General features: G+C 33.3%; 1 protein-coding gene across 1 annotated transcript; it reads left to right on the top strand.

Moving 5' to 3' along the window:
• Nucleotides 1-122: 122 nt before the first annotated feature.
• Nucleotides 123-12,134, top strand: LOC110466727 (leucine-rich repeat-containing protein 59-like). The gene is made up of 7 exons (XM_021523442.1): nt 123-265; nt 4,124-4,183; nt 4,480-4,743; nt 6,064-6,136; nt 8,891-9,055; nt 9,272-9,325; nt 10,256-12,134. Exons 1-7 carry the CDS (start codon nt 173-175, stop codon nt 10,594-10,596), a joined length of 1,050 nt encoding a protein of 349 aa, XP_021379117.1. The 5' UTR covers nt 123-172; the 3' UTR covers nt 10,597-12,134.
• Nucleotides 12,135-12,158: the final 24 nt, after the last annotated feature.

Below are 12,158 nucleotides of genomic sequence, written 5' to 3' on the forward strand. Positions count from 1 at the left end.
AAAATCATAACAATAATAAATAAGGCCTAACGACAGCGACAAGCCCCTGTGCTAAAGAAAATACGCAACTACGGCAAGGATATCGATATATTCATACAAGTTTTTTTAATATTCACTGCGTAACTGACACGTACTTCCGGTGTCATAATCCTCAGAAACAGTACTATCCAGAATGCCGAAAGAAAACAACTTGCGTGATAAATTGGAGGGAAATGAGCTGGACCTCAGTTTGAACAATTTAAGTGTTGTTCCAGTGAAGGAACTGGTAAGTATTTGGTAGATAGATCTTCTGATTTATTGATTTCAGCTGTACTTTCTCTTCCCCATCGTGTAACATGCACATACCATACCGGTAAAAAACATAGGCGGAGCATACTAAACTCAAAAGATAAATCTTCAGAAATTCATACCTGACAAACTGATAAATCAATCTGTTCTTATAATTATATACATACTTCTTAAGACATCTATCCGGAATTTGAAGCTGGGAACCAGGACCTACTCGAGGCGGTCAAACTTATGCATCAAATACTGAAATAGTTACTTCTCGAGTTCCTAACAGGTTGGGCACAACGGCGCATATGGGTAATAATCCTACATTTGGGTAACAGTTACCCGTTTACAGTAACAGTTTTATTACTCAGATGGGGAATAAAGTAAAATAAAAACACAAAGTTCTTTTATGCTTGGAGTATAAAAACGGCGTTATATATTCTTTCAACTAAAATACAATTATTACAGAGGACATTTTGACCAAATGAGTGTGGAATTATCGTCTATTGGTTGGGAAAACATCCTCAAGGACTTTGGAACTCGAGGCATTGGAATTTTTTGTCGACAAGTTATTAAATAGTATCGAGAGAAATGTACCAGTGGCAACAAATTCCAAAACCTGAGCATGCAAACCTTGGATGAACAAACAAGTATTAGATGAATTAAAACATGAAAGGAAAATGTGGCAACAATACTGAGGAAATAAAACTCCTGAAAATTACAAACACTACAGGTTAGCAAGAAATAGAGCAACAATAGCACACAGGAAAGGAGTTAGGGAGTATGAGGAAAAAGTGGCAAACATTCCAAGTCTAGAAACGGATGTAGGCAACTTGGAAGTAGATCAATGTGCGAAAGAACAAATACATATACAGGAAGGGTACTTACAAGAGTCTTGGAGAGGGGCAAATATCACACTTATTTAAAAAAAAAAGAAAAAAAAAGGCAAGCCAAAAACTATAGACCAGTTAGCTTAACAAGGGTAGTAGTTATAAAATAGTGGAATCCATTCTAAAGGACCACATTATGAAACATCTTACAGGAAACAACATAATTAGCAATACACTGTTTGGATTCATATAAAAAGGAAAATCTACCGCCCTTCATCTACTAGAAGTTCTGGATGACATCACAGAAGAATTAGACAAAGGAAATGTCATGGGTGTCATTTATTTGGATTTCCAAAAGGCATTCGACAGTGTGCCTCATACCAGACTTCTAAAAAAGGTGAATAGCATTGGGACGGAGGATATACTTGCTTGGATATGTTCATTTTTGTAGGATAGAAAACAAAGAGTACTCCTAAATAGATCAGCCTCAAACTGGGTCAAGGTCAAGTAATGTCCCTCGATGAAATGTCCTCGGTCCGGTTTTGTTTTTGATATACATAAATGACCTACCAGGAATAGTATCGACCACAGCTTGAGTATGCCATTACAGCGCTTTTAAAGGATATACAAGCTATAGAAGGAGTACAGAGACGTGCAACAGAACTGGTGAATGGGCTAAAAGAACAAACATACAGAGAAAGAGGGCTATTGATTCTTGGTCTTTCAACATTGGAGTACAGAAAGGAAAAGGAGTGATGTTATCGAAATGTATAGGCTAATGACTAACATAGACAATCTTAGCCAAAAAGGTCGGAAAATGATAAAACCATCAAAAGAGACCAGAACAAGGGGCCACAATAAGAAATTAAAAAACAACGTGTAAGACTGAATATCAGAAAACATTTCTTTTCTATCTGAGTTATAGATGACTGGAATAGCTTGCCAGAAAGTTTTGTGAACGCAGGCACATTGAAAGACTTTAAATCTACTTTGAACCATCATTGGAAGGATCTTGAAGCAAAGTTCAACCCAAGTTGCTACTAAGTCACCCAGGAACTATATATATATTGTACATAAATTACTGTTGAATACAGCAGGCACTTATGAGGTGCATCATATAGGACATGAAATCAAGAATATAAATAAATCTTGAGTAAAAGAAATTAAGGAGCTCCATAGGATCATGGAGACAAAAATCAAGGAGGTCCAGAAGCTTATAGCTTAATACTGACCGGTGAACTGATATATAACTAGATCCAATATATTTCACAATGAAGTACAATTGTTCACAAAAACTTATCAATTCTGATGTCTAACATTTTGTAAAAGTGACAAACCATATCACTGACTTTGCTCTCTATTGACTTCAGTGTTTAGTCAATGGGATCATACAGTGCAAATGTGACAGGTGAGCATGATTGTTTCTGTGTGCTATTTATAGCTGCTCTACAGAACACTATAAGCAATGGAGGTGATACAATTTGTCATTATCACGAACATTTAGACAACTGAATTAACATATTTGTGTGCACAAATGTACCTCATTGTATTTTTTTATCGGATTAATGTTGAAAGAATGATGTCCTTTTTTGCTCCAGGTGTTTTTAAAGAACTTTTTGTGTATTATTTCACCATATTCCCCATCTGAGTAATAAAATTGTTACTGCAAATGGGTAACTGTTACCCAAATGCAGGATTATTAGTTTATTACCCATATGCGCCGTTGTGCCCAACCTGCCTAATAAGGAAGCTGGTGATTGTTCATGTGATAATACATCGATAAACTGCCTAAAAGTAATGGTGGGAGGTTTAGGATGTAAGCAGCATATACTGTATATAGCAAGTGTGATATGATATTTGCTAAGGTGTGAGATTTAGATATATATACAACATGTAGGGGAGTTGAGGTGTTAAGTCTTTGACCCCAGAAGGACTCAGAAGCAGCATGTATAACTTTGAACTTAAAAATTATACAATCATTTAGCTACAGCTATAGAAACAGGGTCGTGGATGCCTGAAATACTCGGTGTAGGTTGTGAAATCAGGTAGTAAATGCCCCAAGTGTAAATAGTTTTAAACACAGACTCAACAAATATTGGTTTGATCATCCTTGTAAATTGAATGCATCTTGCTACATGTACAAGCATTCCTGCTCAGATAATCTTGTGGAATATTTTACTACTTATTTTAATATTAACTACTTAACTAATAACTATTACATGATAGTTGTAAACTATTTCATATAGATATTACTATAAAAGTATAAATTTGAGTCCAATGAAGAGGAGATCTATTAATGGCTCATGTATTGGAAAATAACGTCAGCTTAGGTATTAAACACACAGTGGTAGCCAAAGATAGTTGAGTCCAGCAGAAATTGAGAACATTAACCTATCTGTTCTGCAGTGCATATTCCTGCTGGTATATGGTGCTGCTGGATGGATGTGTAGGGTTGGGGAGCTTATTGAGTTTATGCAAATGTACAAAAAGACCAGTCTTGAAGGACTCAAACATTGAGAAACAAAATTACGTGACATGAATTGTTGGAAGTGAGAACTTACAATTTAATACAGGGTAAAGTAATTTTCATATTGGAATATTAAAGCACAGGCACTCAAATTGCAAAGCAGGGGGTATCAGTGGAGAAGATATAAGCAAGATTCTAAATTGTAAGGTTTATAGACATGGTATTACACTGTACAAAAAAGTATTTTTCAAATGAGGTCAGATGTGGGGTAAAATATACAGGGAAAAAAAAGATAAATTGAAAATTAGTACAAGTGAATTACAGTGAATTACAGAATCTAATTCTTACTTGTAAGATAAACAATCAAATTGCACACAGACAAAGCATGTAAGTCAAGTGACTTTTAGTGATCAGTGTCTTCATTAACATCAGGCTTATTATAATTTATATTGCAAATATCATTAGTAAGGCAAATTTCTTTTCTTTAATTTCATGTTAAAAATGTATAATTCTCCTTCAGATATCATATTAATTGTGTATTTGTATTTTCCAGGCAGCCTTACCGAAAGCCACTCGATTGGACTTGTCTTGTAATGCCATAACAATCCTTCCAGTAAGTTTGTTTCTTTTATTCAAAATTTCTGTGAACGTTGCCTTTTTTTAAATCTGTCAAAGTTGACGTTGCGAAGTTCATATGACTTGTCTTGTAAGGCCGTAACGACCCTTGCAGTTAGTTTGTTTCTTTTATTCAAACTTTGTGTAAATATTTCCTTTGTTTGAATTTGTGGCAAAGTTGATGTTGTGAAGTTTGTGTATTTGTGGTGGATACAATGTACAAGTATAATTATAAATGAAATAAATTAATTAATATTAGAAATATTAATGCATATTTTGTGTCTTCTGCTGTAGGATGCATTCTGTAGCCTTTCACACCTGGTAAAGATTGACTTGAGTAAAAACCAGCTTGGGGAACTGCCTCACCAGTTTGGTCTGCTACAGAATCTTCAGCACTTAGATCTCCTTGGCAACCAGCTTTCTATCCTCCCTATAAGCTTCTTCCAGCTACGTAAACTCAAATGGCTGGATCTCAAGGACAATCCGCTAAAGGAGGATCTCAAGAAAGTTGCTGGTGACTGTCTGGATGAAGCACAATGTAAAAAATGTGCTCAAAGGGTAAGGTTTATATGAAGCGGTATGGATGTACTGCCTTATATTTACATTTGCCCCCGCGCCGTCCCATTACAACAGTGTTAGAGGGCAAGTGTAATTATATAGGCTATAATTACAACTGCTCGACTATAATTACAACTGCCTGTTTCAGGTGTAGGAATATGTAAACAAACAAAATGGCCACCTGAAATGTATTTTGAGGCAGGGCAAATTGTTTTTGTAGGAATATGTCTTAAAAAAGAAAAATATGTAAATATAAAAAATACCTGGTTGTCTGGATGTAATTATTGTTGATATAATTACAAGTGGCCTCTGGCAAATCTACCATAAAACCCTAGCCAGAGGCCACTTGTAATTATATAAACAATAATTACATCCAGACAACCAGTTATTGTTTAAATATATTTCATAAGTGATAGTGTTCAATATGATCTCCCTTATATGTTTTTACACTAGTTCTATTTAATAATTCAAGAGTACCAGCATGTTATTTAATGAATGTATTTTTAAAATGTGAACCTTTCAAATGTAAATATTTCAATTTATACTTAATGGAACTAACAAATGTTGTTTCTTTCATTTGCTTTTCCCATGAAATTGACCAGATAACAGTACCTATGTGTATGAATTTTTGTCCAGTTTCACACGTTTTAGGTGGTATTAATCCGCAGCATCGGTAAAACGTTTTTGATGTATATTTGGAAATAAGCAATATAGACATATCATATTGTCAGTATTCTTTTGTGTTTTGTGTTAATTGAAATATAAAGATTGAATATTGTCTTGGTACACGGTATGTCTCATGGTGGTGATAAATTCAGTTGGTCATCACAGTTCATTAAACTTGTTTCAACTCGATTCACCACCCCATGGTATTGACAAAAGCAAGACTCAATCCTGAAATGTGTTGATTCTTTGTGTTCGACATCAGTTCTAGTGTTCTACAGAGGATGGTTTAGCAGCATGCTATTCCATGATCCTTTACTAGCTTCAAAATTCTTTGTCCAAGATATTAAAAACCTCAATATATTGGCACCATTAGTCCATCAAACATTTCAGAATTATGAAAAAAACGTGTCTTTATATTGAGGAACAAATATAAAGAAACGGTGAGGACAAGAGGAATCGATTTTGAAACATTTAGCGTCTGTGACGTAGCGAAGAGCATTATATTTAGGTTTTACTGTTTATAGTTGTTAAAGTCCCCTTCCACTTTGATTTAATCTTTTTCATCTTTTTATTAGATAAATAACATTGCAGTTACTCTTAATTTTTCCTGAAAATGAACTCTGTATATAGTTTCTGTTGCTTCCTGTTATTCAGGTCTTGGACTACATGAAAGGCATCAATTCTGCAGTGGAGAGGGAGAAACAGAGAAAACTTACCCTCCAACGAGGTATGTTGGATTTTTATGAAGTATTAAAAAGGTATTCCAGTCTTCTTTTTATCTGTTTCCTACGTAATTCTGTCAAAAGAGCTCTATTGTTAGTTTATTCCTACCTTACTGTAAGGTGTATATAAGTCTATGCCACCATATATATTGTCAACAGGGCACTATAGCAGTGTATCAAATCTGTGGTAGTTGATTAATTTACTATAAAAGTTCCTTAAGTATATAGAATTTGTTTAGATTAGTAATGGGCAATCTGTATTGGAAGCAGTAAACCAATCAGTGATCAATTGCATAATTGGTTTATATTTTATGGGATAGAATACCCAAACAAAGTGAGAACACTGCTATGACATCAATAGAAAGAGTTGTTAACTATACACTACCATAACATTAATAGACAGAATTGTTAACTATACACTACCATAACATCAATAGACTGAATTGATAACTATACACTACCATAACAGAACTAGACAGAGTTGTTAACTTTACACTACTATAACAGCAATAGAAAGAGTTGTTAACTATACCCTACCATAACATCAATAGACTGAATTGATAACTATACACTACCATTACATTAATAGACAGAGTTGTTAATTATACACTACCATAACATCTATAGACTGAATTGTTAACTATGCACTACTATAACAGCAATAGAAAGAGTTGTTAACTATACGCTACCATAACATCAATAGACTGAGTTGTTAACTATACACTACAATAACATTAATAGACAGAATTGTTACCTATACACTACCATAACATCAATAGACAGAGTTGTTAACTATACTAGTCCATAACATCAATAGACTGAATTGTTAACTATACACTACCATAACATCAATAGACAGAGTTGTTAAATATACACTACCAAAACATCAATAGACAGAATTGTTGAATATACACTACCATAACAGCAATAGACAGAGATGTTAACTATACACTACCATAACATCAATAGACTGAATTGTTAACTATACACTACCATAACGTCAATAGACAGAATTGTTAAATATACACTACCATAACATCAATAGACAGAGTTGTTAAATATACACTACCATAACATCAATAGACAGAGTTGTTAAATATACACTACCATAACATCAATAGACTGAGTTGTTAACTATACACTACTATAACAGCAATAGACAGAGTTGTTAACTATACACTACCATACCATCAATAGACAGAGTTGTTAACTATACACTACCATAACAGAAATAGACAGAGTTGTTAACTGTACACTACTATAACAGCAATAGACAGAGTTGTTAACTATACACTACCATAACGTCAATAGACAGAGTTGTTAACTATACAATACCATAACATCAATAGACAGAGTTGTTAACTATACTAGTCCATAACATCAATAGACTTAATTGTTAACTATACACTACCATAACATCAATAGACAGAGATGTTAACTATACACTACTGTTACATCAATAGACAGAGTTGTTAACTATACACTACTGTTACATCAATAGACAGAGTTGTTAACTATACACTACCATAACAGAAATAGACAGAGTTGTTAACTGTACACTACTATAACAGCAATAGACAGAGTTGTTAACTATACACTACCATAACAGCAATAGACAGAGTTGTTAACTATACACTACCATAACATCAATAGTCAGAGTTGTTAACTATACACTACCATAACGTCAATAGACAGAGTTGTTAACTATACACTACCATACCATCAATAGACTGAATTGTTAACTATACACTACCATAACGTCAATAGACAGAGTTGTTAACTATACACTACCATACCATCAATAGACAGAGTTGTTAAATATACACTACCATAAAATCAATAGACAGAATTGTTAACTATACACTACCATAACATCAATAGACTGAATTGTTAACTATACACTTCCATAACATCAATAGACAGAGTTGTTAACTATACACTACCATACCATCAATAGACTGAATTGTTAACTATACACTACCATAACGTCAATAGACAGAGTTGTTAACTATACACTACCATAACGTCAATAGACAGAGTTGGTAACTATACACTACCATAACATCAATAGACAGAGTTGTTAAATATACACTACCATAACATCAATAGACTGAGTTGTTAACTATACACTACCATAACATCAATCGACAGAGTTGTTAACTATACACTACTGTTACATCAATAGACAGAGTTGTTAACTATACACTAACATAACGTCAATATACAGAGTTGTTAACTATACACTACTATAACAGCAATAGACAGAGTTGTTAACTATACACTACCATACCATCAATAGACTGAATTGTTAACTATACACTACCATAACTTCAATAGACAGAGTTGTTAACTATACACTACCATAACATCAATATACTGAGTTGTTAACTGTACACTACTATAACAGCAATAGACAGAGTTGTTAACTATACACTACCATAACATCAATAGACAGAGTTGTTAACTATACATTGATTGAATTCCAAGCAACACTTATGCAGTTTTATCAATCATATAGTAAAAATCATAAGAATATATGAATTTCAATGCATATTACACACTTAAAACATTTAACACTTTGATTTCAACGATGAACCAATTAAATAGATTATGGAATTTGTAATTGATAATCGAAATCGGAAAGGACAAACTGATCGATTTTCGATTATAATTGATCATCATAAAAAAAATAAAAATTGAATCAAAAAAGCATTTTTACTACAGAACACGGTATGAGTAGATTGATCTTTTACCAACAGAGAAAGATGCAGCCGAGAAAGCATTGGAGGAAGAGGAGATGCAGTTAAAACGAGACAAACGTAAACAAGCAAAGGCAGAACGTCAACGACAGCAACAGGAACAACGACAGCAGATGAACCACCAACAGCAGGAGGCACACAGATTTGAGGAAGAAGAGGAAGAAGGTAATTGGATAAACTAAACACATGACAGAAATCTTGTGTAGAAGGCGTCTAGTTCCAATATATAAAAATAAACACATCAGAGTTGATCTACATTCATAACAGTTTAATATGCGAGTAAAAGATTTTAGTCTAGATGACTAGGCAAAAAATTGATGAATGTCATTACATAATTTTGTCTATTTGGTATAAATTCATAATTCTGTAATTGGTTTTCAGTTGAAGAAGTTGAAATGAATGGAACACAGCAGCAAAGACAGTCTCATAAAAAAGGTAGAGTTACTTCCCTTAGATTATAACTTGTACCAGTTTATATAAAGCCATGAGAAGAATTCCTGAGAAGTCTAATGATACGTTATGGTAATTTGCAACATTTTATATACAAGGTATCACAATACACCAATAGCAAGCCTCTTTGTCATTTAATTAAAGATCAAGATATGTTAATGCAGTGAACATCACCTGAACCACTTCCTTTTATCATGTTCCAAAAAGTTGGACCAGACTGTTTCATTTATGAATAGATGGACATATTGTTCTGATGTTGCTTTTTGGTGAGCTTTAGTAAAGATTTCCATGCACTGAAATAGTACATTCGAAAATAGACAAACCGGTTGAAGTCTGCATAAACATGTTGGAAAAGTTTAGGTAATAAATTTCTTTTTTCAAATAATTTTATATGGTTAATCAGGGATTTTGTTTACTCAATTTACTGTCGAATACAGGCTGTTTCCCCTAGCTTAAAAGTGCCTTATTTTCACAAAATGACCAAAAACTGAAGAATATATTTCCAATTTCAATGCAAATAATCCTATATTTTTCCAATTCATAAAGAAACAGGCTGTTGTAAAATTAAGGTAGCAAAACCACTGTTTATATAGGAGAGTGTTCTTGACTTAAACAGTGCTTCTTTGAAAATTGCCTTCAAAAGTTTAGGATAGACACAAACATTTTTGGTGGTAAGGTTTCTGGAAACACAAAATATTTTGTTGTACATCATTGCTGAAAATAAAGGTATCATTTTTTCCACTGTTAAGTAATATTCTCATGAACGTGGAATGCTTTAGCAAACTTTATCCCTAGTGACCTTTTTTCCTAAGCCCCCCTGGAATCTGTTGTGAGTTTGCGTACATATTTATCTGTGCATCGGTAAATTATATCTCCACTATACTAATCCACTGTAATTTTGTGTTTTAATTGCAGGCGGTGGATGCTGCTCGTGGTTTTTGTGGATGGCACTGTTCGCTATGATCACAGCTCTGTTGGTCGGCGCCGTTAATATTTACCAGAAGGAAATTGAAGCTAACCCACTCTACAGCGAACATGTAAAACCTGCATGGGACAAGTATGGAAGCCCCTATTGGAGCACATATGTCATACCACCTTGGAATATGTATGGAGACCCAACATGGCAAAAAGTGAAATCATTTTGTAAGGAAACGACCGAAGACATAAAAGATTTCATAGATGGGAAATTAAAATCAAGAGATATAAAGAAGAAAAAGTTGAAATCAAAGAAATTTAAAGGTAGAAATGATAGCTGAAAACTAGTTTTTGAAAATGTGAATTAAATGTCATCAAGGTATTTTAGAAATACTCACAGATCTAGACATATTGAGTTTCACGAATGGAATTACAATTTAAGGTAATAAGCCCATACCTGATTATAAGTTTGTCCATACATTTTGCAGTTCAATAGAAATGTCCACAAATTCTATTTTATTGTCCTGTAATAAGCCCACCCCTTACTCTTAATAAGAAGTTTTGTGATGGCCCTGGACTTATTGCAGTATTAATACTATAGATATCAGTTGTAAAATAAATGAAAATAATTTCAGACCAATTTAAGATATTAAGGATTTTTTATTTCTCTCAACAAAAAAATCAGTATTTTAATAATTAATATGAACTACTTGTTCTACAGTGATCCTATCAATTCTTTTTGTCAAGTTCGTGCTTTGGGGTAAAGGTTCATGCTTAAGGTTAGTAACTCGGGTAAAATTTCATATTCAGGTTAAGATTTGAAGTCTAAGCCTGTTATTCATTTATTGAACTGAAATTGCCTGTAGACACTGTTAATTGAAACTATTGACAGTTATAAACATTTTTTTTTAAATTATAGATGAAGGCTTGATTCCATTCAAGATTAAAAAAGATAGAAATATAAATGGCGATCTTCCATTTTCATTCTTCAATGTTAATATATATTTTTTATTTTTTTTATATATATATTTGATTTTAATAGGTGCAAATTTCTGCTTTAATACTGCTGAATCAAAAATTTTAGAAAGCCACTGCTGTATAAAAATTGAGTCTTTCTTTCAAATTTATATGTTCACAAGAATCCTCTGGCAATTTGAACATGCGTGCATATTTTGATAAACAAAAGTTCACCTCTGAATAGTATGCAGATTTAACATATAAAACACCGTGGACATAATACAATGTTAAAAGTGGGTAGGGATAAGAATTTAGATTTCTAATAGCAAACCTTCAAAGGCTGCACAATGTTATCAGTAGAACTAACTGATCCAGGTAGGATTGTAAGCTTCATAATTTGAACCTGGTTCATACCGCAACTGAAAACTGCTGGAATTGAAACCAGTGCTTCAAATGTTCTGGTGAAAGGGTTATCCTGGAAAAGTAATGTCGTTTGCTCAAGATTCCTTAAAAAAGCAGGAATGTTTAAACTGGAGGCAATTCTTTGCTATAAAGCACTGTAACAAAATTTTTGTAATGAACGGCTGTTTTAAAGGTTTTGCATTGATGTAACTTTACCTTAATATCCTTCAAAGGAGATTGTTTATTTTAAATCATGTACACTAAAACCGACAAACTGGACTGGTTTTTTTCCCCAAAAAATTTAACTGGAAAATATCTTGCCCTGCAAATTGTCAATGAACTTTTAAATGTGAAGTTTGAATAGATGATATTTTCTTGAATACAAGAGCTGCATGTTTTTTAACGATTTTAATGTAAGGATTAGCATATCGTTAACTAAGGAGGTTGTATTCCGTCTTTACGTATTGCAGAGTTATCTTCTATTGTGAGCAGGTATTGGTTGTTACGTCATTGGTTTGTGTGAGAAAATTACGTCGTTTTCTCA

Source organism: Mizuhopecten yessoensis, unplaced genomic scaffold (assembly GCF_002113885.1).
Source record: "Mizuhopecten yessoensis strain PY_sf001 unplaced genomic scaffold, ASM211388v2 scaffold11143, whole genome shotgun sequence".
Classification (NCBI taxonomy): domain Eukaryota; kingdom Metazoa; phylum Mollusca; class Bivalvia; order Pectinida; family Pectinidae; genus Mizuhopecten; species Mizuhopecten yessoensis.